The following is a 17,870-nucleotide window of genomic DNA, read 5'->3' on the forward strand; positions in this document are numbered from 1 at the left end:
GGAGGATGTAATGAAAGGCCGAACAATTACATACTCTTACACTTAAGGGCAGTATCGTTCTAATTACAAAAGTACATAGTCATGCTGGGAATCAGACAATGCTACAGGTATTAGTGATGGATAAATATATGAATAGAAAAAGTATTCAACATGACTTGTTTAGTTACTAAAAAGATGCAGGTTTTACACAAATAAATTGAGATTTTTGTGGCCTGGTAGCTCAGTTGGTAGAGCACAGCTTGGGAAGCAGTGTGTCACCGTATCGAAATCATTTCTAGCAACAGGTGTGACAGACACTTCACACTAGCTCCCCGGGCACCAGTCATGTGGCAGCTCACTGCTCCCCCAAGTGGCTGGGTCAAACTGCAGAGAAAGTTTCCCCACTTTGGGACTAAAAAAAATAAATTTTTCTTCGTTTTTGTGACATTTTTGTTTGGTGGTGTACCTTATTTAATCTCATTGCTCACAGAGGTTTGAACTTACACGCTGTTTAAACATATATAATAACTGATTGTAGAAGACTTTCTTCACTGGTACAGCATAGATTTAATTACGTCCTGTGCTGTCAATTATTGCAGGACCTTACCTTGAATATCAGGTTCATCAAAACAGAATGAAAGCCCTATCAACTTATCAGCAACATCTGTCTTTTTCTTGCTGTTTTGTATATCAACAAATGCTACTAGATTGGCTCTGCATACTAACAATATCATCATCATAACCATAAACATTGTAGAAACTCAAGAGTCATGATAATAGATTTTTATGAATTGACAAAAAAAAACAAAAAAACAAAACATACCTCCGGCAGTAGGGAAAGGCCAGACTTAACCCTGCTTTCAGTAATGTCAGGCACTCGGTTCGGTATTGTTCCAGACAACATCTGTAGATTCAATTAGGGATAGCACAAGAAACTAAGTTCTGCTATAAAGTGCTATAAATACCAGTGAGTGTTAAAAGTGGATCAGACTATTACCATTTAAGTGATCAGTACAGCATGCTAAGTGTATTATTAGAGTTTAATTGAATGCATTAATTATGGTACTGCAGTGTTAAAAATATATAGTCTTAAATCCGGCTGGTTAGGTTTATTATATATTACATGTTTCTTATATGTTCTTATGTTTTGTATTATAAATCTGAATCTGCAAGCTCAAGTAAATATTAAATATTAAAACTGATTAATTGATTAATAAAAAAGTAAATTGAGACTAGATACTTTTTGTTTAAATGTGTGTCATGGCTCAAAAAGGTTAGTAAACACTGCAATACTTCAGAGATGCCCTGGAGTACAAAGTATAAAGTAAGAGAAACTGGAAATAATGGAGTGCATTGTTAAAAATATATATAATATTTCATCTGAAGATATTGGGCATGTATGGAAATTTACTATACTATATACTATGTTGTCTGTAAATGTTACAGCAGGATTTTTCATTTTTTTAAACTAACTTCAAGAGCCCATAAATTGCTCTGTGATCGTAAAATATAATTTAAAACACACCTTTACCTTATCCCCTGGAAAGGAGTTTCCTTCGCTGGTTGTGTCAAGTAAACTAGGTTTAGTGCTGGATAGAATCTAGAAGAGTAAGCAATATTGGAATTATTTTAAAGTCATACTGTAAAAGTATGGCATTTTTCCATGCTACAGTTCAAATACACACCATAAATTACAATGATGTATCCATGTGGTGACCTACCTCCTTGTTTGTGAGGGCATGTTCCCCAGCCAACAGCAGCAAACTAAGGCCTCCCATTTTAGTAGGATCTAACAATATAAAACAGCAGTTGTAATAGCTGATCTACTGTAAACTTTGTTATTTTTTTGGAATGATCATACATACCTGCCATGGCAAAGTGCAGCTGTGGCATGCTATCAGTTTTGGGCACTTTTTTGGCAGTGGAGTCCTTGGATGAGTTGGAAGAGAAGGGCCAAACCTTTTTGCGAGGGTTGCTAACTGGCTGACAGGAAGAGCTTTTCACTGGTTTGCTGGTGGTGGGACACCACTTGTACCCTGGATTTGCCTTCATAAAGGCATCCTTATACTGAAAGAAAACCAAGATACTTTGGTTAAAATTAGTATTGGTAAATGCAGATTAATACAGTATATATATAGTATACACTGCATATTGACTTTCTACAATACTGTAATACTTCAACAAATAAAAATGTTGGGGTTAATTTTAATGACTAAATTATAACATTATTTAAAATAAAGAATTGATTTATTAACTAATAAAAAATATGCTTTAAAGACAAGGTCAACGTTGAAGCTCTGTAACTGCACATTTTGATGTTAGCAAGCAAAAAGACTCTCTCTTCATCTCTAATACAGGTTTTCTTCACTGGTGAAATATTATATTCTAACTAAACAATGAAACATATTATATTAAAGTGTATATTTCGGAGTTTAGAAGAAAGTGTTAGGAGTGTGTAGAAACTACCTCTTGTGTGCGACTATACCAAAATAGAAACATACCCTTGTAGTAATATAAGACTATTTACAGTCAGGTCCATAAATATTGGGACAGCGACACAATCCCCCAATTTTTGGCTCTATACACGACCAAAATAGATATGAAATCAAACGAACAAGATGTGTTTCAACTGCAGACTGTCAGCTTTAATTTCAGGTGTATCAGGTGAATGGTGTAAAAATTACAACAGTTTGAATATGTGCCCCCCAACTCGTTAAGGGACCAAAATTAATGGGCCAATTAGCTTCTCAGCTGTTCCATGGCCCGATGTGTCACGGAGCGGCAGATAAAGGGCCCACATGCACAGCACAGAGACCACAGTTAAACAGTTTAATCCAGTATTTGGTATCACAGACGGTCCGGGTCATACGCAGTAAATCGCGGGGCTTCGGTACAGGTGGGGCAGGCTGGCTCAGATCCAAAAACCGGCAGAGTTTCGGTAACGAGAGGACACAGATTACAGTACCGTATAGGAGCAGGCTGTCTTGTAGTCGGGCGGTCAGGTTCGGCGTTCTGGAAATCCTCAGGCAATCCTCCTAACCCTCAGTACGGGTTAGGAGCAGGTGAGAGTCAGGAGTCAGAAAACAAAACGGGATCAAAAACATGCAGGCAGGATAACTAGGTGCTGGAAAGTGAAGACTAGAATACGTACAACGATCTGGCGGGGAACTAAGGAACCAGGTGGTGGTTAAATACAAGAAGTGATTACTGATACGGAGCAGGTGCGACTAATGAGGACCGGAAGTAAAGCTGGGACCGAAAACCGAAACCGGGGGACTACCAAAATAAAGACAGGAAGTGGAAACTGGAACCCAAAACATGATGATATGACTGAAAAACAAAGTGCCTTCAAAATAAAACTGATAACAGAGCCAGAACCTGACACGATGTGTGTTATTCCCTCACTATTCCAATTACAATGAGCTGATAAAGGGTCCAGAGTTCATTTGAAGTATGCTGTATGAATTTGGAATCTGTTGCTGTCAACTCTCAAGAGGAGATCCAAAGAGCTGTCACTATCAGTGAAGCAAGCCATCATTAGGCTGAACAAAAAAAAGAAAACCATCAGAGAGATAGCAAAAATATTAGGCGTGGCCAAACCGACTGTTTGGAACATTCTTAAAAAATGGGAACGCACTGGTGAGCTCAGCGACACTAAACGACCTGGAAGACCACGGAAAACAACTGTGGTGGATGACCGAAGAATTCTGTCCCTGGTGAAGAAAAGACCCTTCACAACAGTTGGTCAGATCAAGAACACTCTCCAGGAGGTAGCTGTATGTGTGTCAAAGTCAATGCATACTGCAAAAGAAACCAAAGACTTTCTTAAGGGAAAGAAGTGGAATGTTATGCAATGGCCAAGTCAATCACCTGACCTGAATCCGATTGAGCATGCGTTTCACTCGCTGAAGACAAAACTGAAGGGAAAATGCCCTAAGAGCAAGCAGGAACAGAAGACAGTTGCATTGGAGGCCTAGGAGGGCATCACCAGGGATGAAACCCAGCGTCTGGTGATGTTAACGCGTTCCAGACTTCAGGCTGTAATTGACTGCAAAGGATTTGCAACCAAGTATTAAAGAAACGAAAGTTATGATTTTTATTCTTTCCCATTACTTTTGGTCCCTTAAAAAGTGGGAGGCACATATGCAAACTGTTGTTTGTTTCATTTCAAATCCATTGTGATGGTGTATAGAACTAAAAATGTTGGAATTGTGACGCTGTCCTAATATTTATGGACTTGACTGTAATAAATAAGAACCCAGGTCTAACTCTACTTAAAGAAATAATGTGTGGGATATGAACAAAAAAAACTTTATTATTAATCACAGAGCACTCTCACCTCCTTAGCCATGTCAGTGTATTTCTGCTTTTCTTTGGGCTCTAGCACTGCCCACCAGTCAGCAAGAATCTTGGTGGCGCCACGGTTGTCCAAGCGAGGGTGTTCCTGCCGCACCAGAGAACGATGGCGTTTGCAAAACAGAAGGAACGCATTCATTGGCCGGCGTGCTCGTTGCTCATTTGAGTCGTCCTCCACTTCTTTTGTTGTGCTTTCACAATGCATCTGAGACCTCTGGTCCTGACCATATACTATTGGTTGCTAAGAAAATGCATAATGCATATCAGATGATTTGACATATGTGTCAATGATAAATCTAATAAATTATCTACATGTCATCAGGAACACTCACCTTCTCCAGTTCATCTTCATCTTCCTCTTCCTCCTCCTCAGAGAAATCTAGAGCCTTTTTGGAGAGAAGTGGATGCCACTGCAGGCATTTGCGTTTAGGACGTTTGCCAGTGACCTCCCCTGCAACAGGTGGCTCCTTAACCCTTCCTCCACCCTTCATGGTACTACTGTACCTAACAAAAACAGATTGGACACCACATAATATCTCAGAATTAAATGTCACATTGATGGTAAGTAATAAGTATAAATTAGGGCAGGTTACGTTAAAGCAACACTTAACGCAGACAATGCGGCTGACGCAGTTTACTTTTATTATTAATATTTGGAATGTTCAATGCTCCTCACAGGAGGAGCGGGGCGTTGATCAGTTCTGGCCTTAGATATGCTTCTCATCAATCACAGCCTTTGGGGGTGGGACCTAAGACCACTGCAGCGCTCAATGAACTGGAACCGAATAGAGCTGGCGGGGGCACATAAATTGAGAAAGGTAAAAGTGTTTTATGCGGACATTATCAATTTAAATCTCCTTCAAATAGTGGAGTTTGTGGAAACAAGTCATTTGTAGCCACGGATAAGCTGAATCTGTTACAAATAAGGGACGAACGAGACTCGAAAAGCTCACCATGAGCGGGGACCAGGCCACAAAGGCCTACAAACTGCACGAGGAAGGAGGCCCCAAACGTAACGCCCCGAATCACTGTAGTACTTTGAGTCTGAAGTATCGTCTAAATGCAATACACACTGATGGGGGACCTCACATGCACTTACTGTTATTAACAGAATGATTATTAAAGTAACCTTGTCTCTTTCTTTCCGGTAGTTGTGCTTCTCCCTCTATCTCTCTCTCCCCTACTCTGTCTTCCTACAGGTAACATCAGACTCAGACAGACTATCTCACCCCAATCTGTCGCGGCAGATGGCCGCTCACATTTAGCCTGGTTCTGTTGGAGGTTTCTTCCTCATTAGAGAGGGAGTTTTCTCTCTCCAGTTTTTTTGTCAAATTGTAATAATTATAATTAAAGGCTTGCTGTATGTGGGATTTTTTGGGTTTAGTTGTGATCTTAACTTGTAGTGCCTTGAAATAACCATGTTGATTTGTCGCTATAAAAATAACAGAATTTGAATGTAATATGTCCTTTTTAATTCTACTGTTTATGTATCTCCGTGTTGTTTGTGGCTGCTCTGGCAATCAAATCTATCTGCTGCAGGATAAATAAAGTTCATCATATATTATTGTAAGAGGAGATTTGTTTTATCCAACATTAAGGTTGGTAAGTGAAGTACGTTTATCTGACTACTATTTGAGGCCATTAAAGTACCACCAGCACTCTTGCTACAGGCTGGATCGGAAAGTAAATACATGTCTTCATGCTCTTTTCTTTACCCACGTTCCTACAATTACTGTAATACACCTTGGAACCTACAACTACTCAGAGTTGAGTATTACACTGGTGGCAGCAGTGGTATTGAACCATATCTTCAACTACAGTTGAGGTTTTCATTGCAGATTAAAAATGCCAGCAAGCTATTTTCCGCCCTAGACAATGGATTGTGTTGCTCTCCAACACTTGTCTCACATATTGCCTGCTCTACTCAACTTCCTGTATCTTCTGCTACTCCTGGTGTATACTGTGTCACTGCAGATTACCTCAGGAACATGCAAAAGACACTTCAGATGCTTTCTGGCAAGGTCGACTTTTGGATACTACATTTGGACCTAAGTCAACAAGGGAGAGACACACATAATGGCTCGTCTGATTACAAAGACTATTACAGAAGCTATACTTCTACTCAAGCGGGATGAAGCCACACCCAGTATGACTCTTCATATAGAAACCCTTATAGAGACACTTCTTATGATCAATGCTCATCTTGAGACAGCTACTACAGAACACTAAGAAATGACAGAATGTTATGACAGACATGAGTCTCACACTCGTTCTGGATCACCTGAACGGGTGTAGCAATCCACGTCTGGACTGAGGTAACCTGACCTACATGTGAACTTAACTCCCTCATTGAAGAGCCTCTACATCCCTTCCAGTCCCCAGAGATAAAGGGACCCTGAATCCTTCTCCACCACAGGAGACTGGTTTCTATCACAACAGGCACCAATTGGCGCCAACATCTCAAATGTTCATATCAAAGAACCATGAGTCCACTTTGTTGATCTACCTGTAACTCTCACAGGATTCCACCTCTGCTTATCATTCCAAAAGGACAGGCTGTCACATTTATCACTGAGAAGCTGTCTCTCCCAGAACTGGGACCACACCAGCCATAAAATGTGGAATGTGCTCATCAAGAGAACAAGAGACTTTATTTGGACACAAGTTCTGGTTCAGATGCACCAGAACTTTCAACTTCCGTGAAACAGATGCCATTGTATTCTGTGGACAAAATGTTTTCATTTGATATTAGATTGGTTTCTGTGTGATGTTCAATGCCTGATCTACAGATTTGCCAGGAAATTCCTAAAGTTACAAAGGGACTCCAACTTATCACCATGCTTTCCTTTGTGTGAAGACACTAAGTTGAAATACAGATACTCACCTTCTTTACTGTACTTCTTTTAATCTGTGCAACATACACATAGACTATGTCCACCAGCTACAATTAGGTATCCTCATTATTGTATTACATTTTAAGTGTTACAATTGTTTAATTAGTAATATCCAGATTAGGTCATTTATAATTTGATTTTGCTGGCATTTATTATTCGTGTATGTTTAGTGTTTACTTGGTGTTACATACATTTAACGAAAAAAAAACGAAAAAATTCTTTTTGGGTTTTTGTCCTGCTACCAGTCACCAGGGAGTTATTTGCTTATATCTATAGGAGAAAAATCCAGGCGAGAGCTTAACAAAAAATTATTATGAAATTATTTTAGGATTGTGTTTCTTTTGTTTTTCTCCTGTATAACTAACAAATTATGTTTCTTTCTTTGCAAATGGGAGGAGTTTCTTTTCCAATGACACCAAGCTCAAAATTTTAGCCCTATACCATTGAGGAACTACAACTATTTTAATTGGAATATGCCAAATCTGATCCATCCATCCATCCATCCATTCATCCATTTTCAACCGCTTTATCCGTGGCCGGGTTGCGGGGGCAGCAGTCTGAGCAGGGAGTTCCAGACTTCCTTCTCGCTGGACACTTCCTCCAGCTCTTCCTGTGGGACCCCAAGGCGTTCCCAGGCGAGCCGAGAGACATAGTCTCTCCAGCGCGTCCTGGGTCTCTCTCGGGGGCCTCCTACCGGTGGCACATGCCGGGTACACCTCCCCAGGGAGGCGTCCAGGAGGCATCCAAATCCAGATACCTGAGCTACCTCAACTGGCTCCTCTCGATGTGGAGGAGCAGCGACTCTACTCAGAGCTCCTCCCGGGTGACAGCGCTCCTCACCTTCTCTCTAAGGGAGCGCCCAGCCACCCTGCGGAGGAAGCTCATTTCAGCTGCTTGTATCTATGACCTTGCCCTTTCGGTCATGACCCAAAGCTCATGACCATAGGTGAGGGTAGGAACGTAGATTGACCAGTAAATTGAGAGCTTTGCCTTTTGGCTCAGCTCCCTCTTCACCATGATGGACCGATACACCGACCGCATTACTGCAGCCGCCGCACCGATCTGTCTGTCAATCTCACGCTCCTTTCTTCCCTCACTTGTGAACAAGACCCCAAGATATTTGAACACCTCCACTCGACGCAGGAACTCTCCTTTAACCTGGAGAGAGCAAATCACCTATTTCCGGTCGAGAACCATGGCCCCAGATTTGGAGGAACGGATTCTCATTCCAGCTGCTTCACACTCAGCTGCAAACCGCACCAGCGCACGCTGGAGGTCCTGGCCTGATGAAGCCAACAGGACAACATCATCTGCAAAAAGCAGAGATGCTGTCCTGTGGTCCCCAAACCAGAACCCCTCCAGGCCCCTGGCTGCGCCTAGAAATTCTGTCCATAAAAATAATGAACAGAACCGGTGACAAAGGGCAGCCCTGCCGAAGTCCAACATGCACAGGGAACAGTTCTGACTTACTGCTTGCAATGCGAACCAAGCCCCTGCTCCGGTTGTACAGAGACCGAACAGCCCTTAGAAAAGAGCCTTGTACTCCATACTCCTGAAGCACCCCCCACAGGATGTCACAAAAAGACGCGGTTGAATGCCTTCTCCAGATCCACAAAATACATGTAGACTGGTTGGCAAACTCCCACAAACCCTCAAGCGCCCTGCTGAGGGTATAAAGCTGGTCCAGCGTTCCACGACCAGGCCGAAAACTACATAGTTCCTCCTGTATCCGAGGTTCGACTATCGGCCACATTCTCCTCTTCAGTACCCTGGCATAGACTTTCCCGGGGAGGCTGAGAAGTGTGATCCCCCTATAGTTGGAACACACTCTCCTGTCCCTTTTTTGTGAAGAGGAACAACCACCCCGGTTGTCCAGTCCAGAGGAACTGTCCCCCTCGTCCACGCGATGTTGCAGAGGCGTGTCACCCAAGACAGCCCAGCAACATCCAGAGACTTGAGGTACTCAGAACGGCGTTCATCCACCCCCGCTGCCCTGCCACCGAGGAGCTTACAAACTACCTCGGTGACCTCGGCCTGGGTTATGGGGGAGTCTACCTCTGAGTCCCCTGCTTCTGCTTCCTTAGCAGAAGGCATGTCAAAGGGGTTGAGGAGATCCTCAAAGTACTCCTTCCACCATCCAATAACATCCCCAGTTGCAGGTGCAGCTCTCCACCTCCACTGAAAACACAGTTGGTAAAAGGACTGCTTCCCCCTCCTAAGGCGCCGATCGGTTAGCCAGAATCTCTTTGAGGCCGAGCGATAGTCCTCCTCCATGGCCTCCCGGAACTCCTCAACCAGACCTGATAGGACTCCTTCAGCTTGATGGCGTCCCTTACCTCCGGCCTCCACCACCGGGTTCGGGGATTACCTCCACGACAGGCACCGGAGACCACAGCTCCGAACGGCCACGTTGACAGTGGAGGCGGACACCATTGTTCACTCAGACTCTATGTCTCCAACCTCCCTTGGAATCTGGCCGAAGCTCTCCCGGAGGTGTGAGTTAAAGTTCTGTCTGACAGAGGGTTTAGCCAGCAGATTCTACTCACCATCAGGTGGTGATAAGTTGACAGCTCAGCCCCTCTTCACCCGAGTGTCCAAAACATATGGCCGAAGGTCAGGTGAAACGACTACAAAGTCTATCATCGATCTCCGGCCTAGGGTGTCCTGGTGCCATGTGCACCGATGGACACCCTTATGTTAGATATGGTGTTTGTTATGGCCAAACTGTGCCTAGCACAGAAGTCCAATAACATAACATCATTCGGGTTCAGATCAGGGAGGCCGTTCCTCCCAATCACGCCTCTCCAGGTATCACTGTCGTTACCTACGTGGGCATTGAAATCTCCGAGAAAAACGATGGGGTCCCCAGTTGGAGCGCTTTACAACACTCCCTCCAGAAACCCCAAGAAGTACTCCACACTACCGTTTGGCCCGTAAGCACAAATGACAGTGAGTGACCTATCCCCCACCCGAAGGTGTAGGGAAGCAACCCTCTCGTCCACCGGGGAAAACTCCAACACATTGCGGCTAAGCTGGGTAGCTATGAGCAAGCCCACACCAGCCCGCCGCCTCTCACCGCAGGCAACTCCAGAGTAGAAGAGGGTCCAGCCCCTCTCAAGGAGTTGGTTTCCAGAACCCAGGCTGTGTGTGGAGGTGAGCCCGACTATTTCTAGCCGGTACCGCTCAACCTCCTGCACAAGCCAGGCACCTTCCCCCCCAGTGACGTGACATTCCATGTCCCAATAGCCAGATTGGTTATCCAGGCATTGGGTCGCCTAGGCTCTCGCCTTCGACTGCTGCCCAATCCACTTTGCAATGGCCCCCTACGGTTCCTCCTGCGGATGGTGAGTCCACCTGAGGACGGTCCCACGTGTCTCCTTCACAGCCCGGCCACCTGGGCCTGGCTCCAGGGTGGGGCCCCGGCTGCGCCATACCGGGCGACGTCTCGGTCATTGTTCATCTGCGTTTCAATCGGATCTTAATTAAAATTAAAATTAATTACTAGGGTTTAGTTTAAATAGGATTAATAGTTGAATAGCTGAAGACCTTGAACGGTGTCTGTAGGCTAAAGTATGCTGAAGTAGTTAAAGCTGAAAGAAGACAAAGCTGAAGAGTATTTGAAAATTGTTTCCTATTCATTTCAATGGAGAAATTTTCATGGAAAAAGCTTAATAACTTAAAAATATGAATGATATGAGTTGTATATAAGCACACCAGTCCTTAAAAAGCTGAATATTTTGATATTTGAATGGTTTCTGTAGCTGAAAGTATGCAGGAAGAAAAATAAATAATAATAAAAATACCTAGATAAAGTATTTCCATAGGAAAATGCACAGTGAATGCTGCCATGCTGAATGTATTCCTGGAGAATTGCTGAAAGTAGCTCAAACGCTTAAGACAGCTACAAATAGCTGGAGCATGTAAAGCACAGATGAATAGATTTGAAGAGAATGAGTTGTTTAAACACAGCTGAATGTTTGCAGAAGAACCTGAAGCAGTTGAATTTCAAATTGAGGAAAGTTCAAAATGATTTGCTGAAATTGAAAGAACTGCTGGAAATACAGAAATACACAATATACCTAAATGTAACAAAAACAGCTAAATCTCAAATAAAGAGATAAAAGAATAGCCTAAAGTTATGGAAACATTTAATACACCTGAAAGTAGCTGCAGAGGAAAAGGCTGGAGCTATGGAGGAAGTGTGTGCAAGTTAAGCTAAACAGTAAAAGAGTCTTAACTTGTCATAATAAACCAGTTAAAAGCAGAAATACTGCTATTTTTAGCTAAGAATTTGGATTGGTGTTTTTTTTATTAAAAAAAAGGATAAGGACAAAACTAGCAGGTAATATTACTAAACTATAAAGTAGTCTCATTAAATAGTCATATTTAAGCAGTCAAACATTTATTTTGAAAGTATTTGTAAAAGGTGTGTGGACAATTGATAAACGGTGAAACATTTTTATGTTTCTGAATGGGTAATGACTGCTAATTAATAACACTGACTACAAAAGCTGATATATTAAATTGGTGCTTTTATTTTAAAAAGTATGTGGAAGAAGCATTTGTAAGTAATTGTTGAATTGTAAAATAGCCTCATTAACTACTCATAATAAATCAGCTGAAAGCAGAAATACTGCTATTTTTAGCTAAAGAAATGGATTGGTGTTTTTTATGTTGAAAGGGTCTTAAGTAAGCCTGTGCAGGTAATTGCTAAACACTAACGTAGTCTTATTAACTAGCCATAATAAACTAGTTGAAAGCAGAAATATTGTTATTTTTAGATCTGAATTGGTGCTTTTATTTTGAAAGGATTTGGGGGAGATGTGCTTAATAGCTAAATTATTCTCATTAACTAGTCACAATTACCCATTCAAAAGCAAAAATAGTGCTGTTAAACCTAAACATTTAGATTGCTGCTTTTAGTTTGAAAGGATTTAGAGGAAATGTGTGAAACAGAGTTACACCCCTGCTAAACAGGCTTGTTACAGCAAAACCATAATAGCTGGCATTCATAAAGTGAAGTTATTTTTTAAAAAAATGGTTTTAATGAGCAACTGGTATTAGTTTTATATTTGAAGACAAAAAATAGTCGTGATTTTTCAAAATGTACCTCTGCGTTTCTTTGAAAAAGTCTCTAAGCCAAATGCATCAGAGTGAACGGGAGGATTCTTGAACTCTCTGCGCTTTGAGACAGCTACAGACTAAAGTATAGGTCTGAGGGCTTAACCAGACATATCGTTAGAAAGAAGACAAGTATGGCTACAAACGAGTGAAAAAATTAAATCTGTAGCTAAAAAACTGTGTTCTGTCTCAAAAAAAACTTCCCTTCACACTCTAGCTGTGACATCACACACACTCTAGTTCACGCAATACACACTAATTGAAAAGTTTATAATTTTCTTCTGTATTGCACACAGTTGCGTTTCGTCCCGTTGCACACACACACAGATGTGCGCGCACACACCCACCAGCAGACAGAGTCTGCGCATCAAAGAATATGTATCAGGCTGAAAAGCAAACAAAAATATGGGCATTTTTTAAATGCTTCCAGGCGGGTGAAGATGACAACACTTGTTCTGCTGCAAGGTGAAGCCGGTGTAGCTTTCCTACTCCGAGAGAAAAGAGCCCACGTGCTGCATGGTTTTAATGCAGCTTGGCTGTTTTTTGCCAACTTCTTTTTTTTTATTTTTTAAAATAAATCTGATGTTCCAGTGTAAATCAGTGTATACTAACACTGTTAAGTTATTGTACAGTAATTGTTCAGACAATATATTCTTATACTATAAAGAAACATTTGTACAGATGAATCATCTCCATCCATAATACTATCGAAAGGTACTTAAGTTTTATGTTCTGGAAACCTAAAGCTGAAAAGGAAATTATAGAGATAGTGAAAAAATGTTGTAACTTTTACTAATAGTAATGATATCACAATGACAACTGTTAATTGGGTAATTAAGGGATATGCAAAGAATGAAAATGGCAATGGTTATTTCATTAACATTCTGAGATGATTCTCTTTTTTTGTATGTGTGGGATTATGTGTGTTGGTATTTCAACTGCTTCTCTATGTCCTGTTCTCAGACTTGTGCCTATACTTGGTGTTTGACCCTAACTCTACAGGTCAGATACTAAAGCTCCACCTTTTGGTTTTACCCTGGAATTGCGTCTTTGGTGCTAAAATGGGGGTGGCCTCATTAACACCTCCCCCCACAGACCAAGGAGGGGGGCTGCTGACAGTCTGCTGATGAGGGTGTGATAAGTGTGTGATCAGCGTCAGAAAGGGGACTGACAGTCGACGGAAATCAGCGAAAACGAACCGCTCCATCTGTATACTTCAGTAAATACGTTTATAGATTTTTTAAATGTAGAATGGGAGGCAGAGACTTCTAGCTACCCATCCCCTCTCATGTGAAACCAGCTCCCAGTTCAGCTTTGATAAGCAGACACCCTATCTACTTTAAACAGTATAATTCAAACATTGTTTGATACAAGTTATAGTTAGAGATGATTTAGGTCAATCTGAACCATCTCTTAGTTAAGCTGTTATAGCTTTCTTACATTAAGCCCTTTATTTTTTTCACCTTATTGTACTACTTGTGATTATTTTCTCCCATAGCTCTCTCTTTCTGTCTCTACTCATCTACAGGTATCTTCAGATTCAAAACTGTAAGTCCACAATGTGCTGTTGCTGGCCAAAACAACCTGACTTTGTTCTGCTGCTGCCTGTTGCTGCTCTTTTGTCTCATGCTCTTTTCTCTCCTCTCTATCTCTTCACTCCATCCAGTCAAAGCAGATGGCTGCCCACACTGAGCCTGGTTCTGCTGGAGGTTGCCTTCTCTATAAAAAGGGAGGAGTTTTTCATTCCAACGGCTGCTGTAAAATTTTATTTAAAAATATTTATTTAATATTTAAATGATTTATTTATTGGTCAATTAAAATGTTGCTCAATTTATACTTTTTGCTACAGTTGTGTAAGGTCTTACACATTACTTTGTAAAGTGCCCTGTTGATGTTATATTGATGTGTGTATAAATATTTTATTGAAATTGAATTGAAACCACTGTTGCAACTTTTTAGCATTTTACTAATAAACTTAAAAATTGCAATAAACGCACAGCCATTAAACTACAACGATATAAACAACAATCATGAGAAAACCTATGTCCATGATAAAATACATTACCTGTTTAACCCCACCTTTAACCAGGTAATATTTAACGGTAACTAAGCGAAAGAGAAACTAAGAGAAAGATCTTGTTGGTGCCCCACACATAATTCTGAAAATACTTGACAGAGAAATCCAAATACTCAAACCTAGATGTCAAGGGAGCACACAGGAATGACACATTTTAATCAAATAAATACTGAAGAATATATTTATGAAAAGAAACATCCAGGTGGCTTCTAAAGACCAAAACTAACCAAACTTCCATCTGAAAAACCTTCCAAATAAACTATGCTGTACTTTTTGCTGTACTTGATTGATTTTTCATCAAAATGTGTGCCATGAACATAACTATGCCCCTAGTGAGGGCATAATTAGGGTGTGAGGTTTAGCTCTTTAGATTGGTTTTTGTATACATTCTATTAGAAGCTGTCTTTAGCACTTTCCACATATGAAAACTCTTCACTGAACTCTTTGCAAATTTGATGTTTATCTACAACTGCTCATTGCTTATGTATTTCCCTTTTACTTTGTGTTAACATATACGTGAATGAATCATACAAGAAAACTGCCATTACTTCTCTATTTATGGAAGTGTGCACACCTGCTAAATAGTAATAATTAGCAAGAATGGACACAACTGACCTTCTTGAATTTCATAGAAGGAAAATGTGACAATGTTACTGTCAATGTTTTTCTCCGTTTTGGATATATAAGATTATTTCTTATTATGTTTTAACACAAATAATACATACATAACAAAGGAAACAGTAACATTTGCAAAAGATTGTACATGCATAATGCAGTCTTTGCTACTGAACTGACCCCATGCTGCAAGACCTCTTGCAGCCAAATACTCTAAATCTGTTAATACATTTTTTATAAAAGCATTTAATATAATGAAAATTAAATGCTCAGAAATCGTAGTGATACCACACTATGATAAAATGTGCAAATACAGTAATTGTGCTGTAATTAACTAATTCTCATTTTACCAGTATAATCACAATTATTCAGCAAAGCATAAACAAATCTTTAGGTTGTGGTTTCTCTAATAAGACAGATAAAAAAATACCACTGTTCTAAGTAATGGCAAAACATTTTGAAATGAATGAATAAATGACATATTGTAAACTTAGTCCAGACTGGATGTTAGCATTTGTAGTTATGAAAGTGGGAACGAGGGAATACTTACTGAAGTTATAACTAAGGAAATGCTGTATGAGTGATAAAGATGAATCTGCCACAGCCTTTATCATGCAATGACGATGACCTATAAAACACAGGACACTGCTTTCAGTCATGCGTTATTCTTTCATACCCCACTGTACAACATGAGTTTGGCTGCAATAAAGTATGTGCAAAACAACTTTAGCAAAACATTTAGTGAGTGACACTGCAGAGCACAAGACTTCATCAGCTTCAAAGTACGGTGGGACATTTTGTCTCATTTGATCACTGTTCACTTCAGTCTCGCAGTCGATCCGCCCTTGTGGACTAAACCAAAACATGTAGGCCAAAACCCTGTGACTACTGAATGCATTTCATACAACATCTCACAGCTTCAATTAAGAGATAGATATAAATCCGATGAGTATTATACTAAGCCGAAGGTTAATTGAGATCTCGGGTAAAACTGCTGATGCCCGATCGGAGAGCCTGTGATGACAGTGAAGTCCTGAGCTACTGTCTCGAGATTAATAAGAGCACATTTTTTCAGGCGTAATAAACGACCCGGCTGCCTGCCTAGCGTGTTCCTACCTCTAAGGACACACTGATGTCGGCGCGAAATGTCGATATCAGCTCTGACAACACAGACAAGTCGAATGAGAGTCCATCTTGCTTTGCTTTGGAGAGGGATATCTAAGTATCGTTACAGTTAAGTAGTGGGGATATATCACTCCTGTCAAACTCTCCGATTGCAGTGTCGTCGAAATGTCACACAGTCCGACAAAATCAAACATCCACTGATTAATTCAAATAGGCATTTTGACAGGCACGCGCGTCTGAGGCTAGTGTCCTGTTTAGCAGTAGCTCAATTTCCTAGCACTGTTACTAGGAATAAAAAGTAGCTAGTTAGCTTGCTAGCTCAACAGCCTCCTGCTAACTGGACGTGTCGCGGTTCTAAAACCGAGTCGTTACCAAACAGCTCCTTAAACAGCTACAGATAAAACTCATTAACTAAACTGTAGCGTAAATAGCTGTTTGTGCTGTAGCAGCTTTTCGTTTATGACAACGCAGGTTTATGGCTATGCAATTTAAGCAGATGGGGGGGGGGCGGGGGGTTATACCACTTCACTGAGAAACAGTTGGTCTGGCATTTATTTTACACGGTGATTTCGAACAGCTGTTTAAGCGACACAATCGCCGCAACGACACTGTGAAGTCTACAGTTATTTGTATTAGTTAAACGCCGATGAGAAACAAACTACCTCAAAGGGAAGTCAGCAGGCGGACATCATGCCCAGAGGAGCGATAATAACAGTTTTTCTGAGAGACTGAGTGAGAGGCTAAAAAAATAGACCAGGTTTTAACAGAAAATCAATAAAGGCACAAGTTCTCTGTCATGAACATCGTTTTGATGCCTGAACTTACCTCTAATATCCTGCTCAAGTACTGGAGGGGCCCTCTCATCGTTGGTGCCGTCCACCTTTTTAACTTATTGACACATCATAACAGTTCAGCACTAGCTGTACCAAACACAGCTGCGTCAAGCTCCCTACAAGCGGTACACGAATCCGGAAACAAAGACTTGTCGCACACTAAACAATTTTACGAATCAAGTAAGGTGGATATAAATATTTTACTATTCACAAAAACTGTATGCCCCGAACTAGCAATGTAGTTCATCGAAACAGTTTATTTCAGCTAAAAACAGACACTGAGGAAATAGTTATTAGAATAGTTATAGCATACAATAAAAATACGTTTGTCTCCAAAATAAAATGACTTATGAGCACCTAAGTCCGTACATGCAAGTTAATAATTAGGCTATTATTATTTATCGTGTTGTTTGTTTGCTTTAATTAGGTCTTAAGCGTTGCTAGTTACATTAGGAAATGGAAAACCCATTTGCATTTATCATAAAATAGAGTCAACACTTTTATTTCAATACCTTGAGGCGGAAGTACCCATGGCTATTCCGTGTACTTTGACAGTGGTACACAACACGCAGCACTTCAGACGCTCTCTAACCAGATCCGACTGTCACCGAAAACATAACTGCTACATGTAAAAGGGGAGATAACGACTTACTGAAGACTGGTTACAATCTATCTCAGCTGAGTTAGTACTTGTATTCATAAGCTACAAAAAACAGTTTAGGAAAACAGTTTAGGAAATTTATCAGAGTAGTTCTGCAGGAGCGTAGCAGAAATAAATGCATAAATCTTCCTTAATAGCTTTAAACCTAATATTATCAATAGGTCTGCAGCGTGTTTTATTTTACACATGGACAATATCCACCCCGTCAT

At 40.8% G+C, this 17,870-nt stretch overlaps 1 protein-coding gene across 14 annotated transcripts in view; it reads right to left on the reverse strand.

Moving 5' to 3' along the window:
* LOC114868954 (HMG box transcription factor BBX) overlaps positions 1 to 17,145 on the reverse strand; it is a 35,755-nt gene extending 18,610 nt beyond the window's left edge. For 4 of the 14 annotated variants that reach the window (XM_029172648.3, XM_029172640.3, XM_029172636.3 and 1 more), the window contains exons 1-9: positions 16,993 to 17,145; positions 15,593 to 15,670; positions 13,935 to 14,069; positions 4,668 to 4,839; positions 4,319 to 4,576; positions 1,845 to 2,046; positions 1,701 to 1,768; positions 1,505 to 1,579; positions 803 to 883 (exon numbers count right to left, since the gene is read on the reverse strand). In XM_029172648.3, the coding sequence (XP_029028481.1) occupies positions 803 to 883; positions 1,505 to 1,579; positions 1,701 to 1,768; positions 1,845 to 2,046; positions 4,319 to 4,576; positions 4,668 to 4,839; positions 13,935 to 13,978 (900 nt within the window). In that variant the 5' untranslated portion in view covers positions 13,979 to 14,069; positions 15,593 to 15,670; positions 16,993 to 17,145. Of the gene's footprint in view, positions 1 to 802; positions 884 to 1,504; positions 1,580 to 1,700; positions 1,769 to 1,844; positions 2,047 to 2,944; positions 4,136 to 4,318; positions 4,577 to 4,667; positions 4,840 to 13,934; positions 14,070 to 15,592; positions 15,671 to 16,158; positions 16,637 to 16,829; positions 16,908 to 16,992 lie in introns of those variants that run through there. The other 10 variants (XM_029172649.3, XM_029172639.3, XM_055514540.1 and 7 more) reach the window with 9 other exon arrangements.
* Positions 17,146 to 17,870: the final 725 nt, after the last annotated feature.

Source organism: Betta splendens, chromosome 14 (assembly GCF_900634795.4).
Source record: "Betta splendens chromosome 14, fBetSpl5.4, whole genome shotgun sequence".
Classification (NCBI taxonomy): Eukaryota; Metazoa; Chordata; class Actinopteri; order Anabantiformes; family Osphronemidae; genus Betta; species Betta splendens.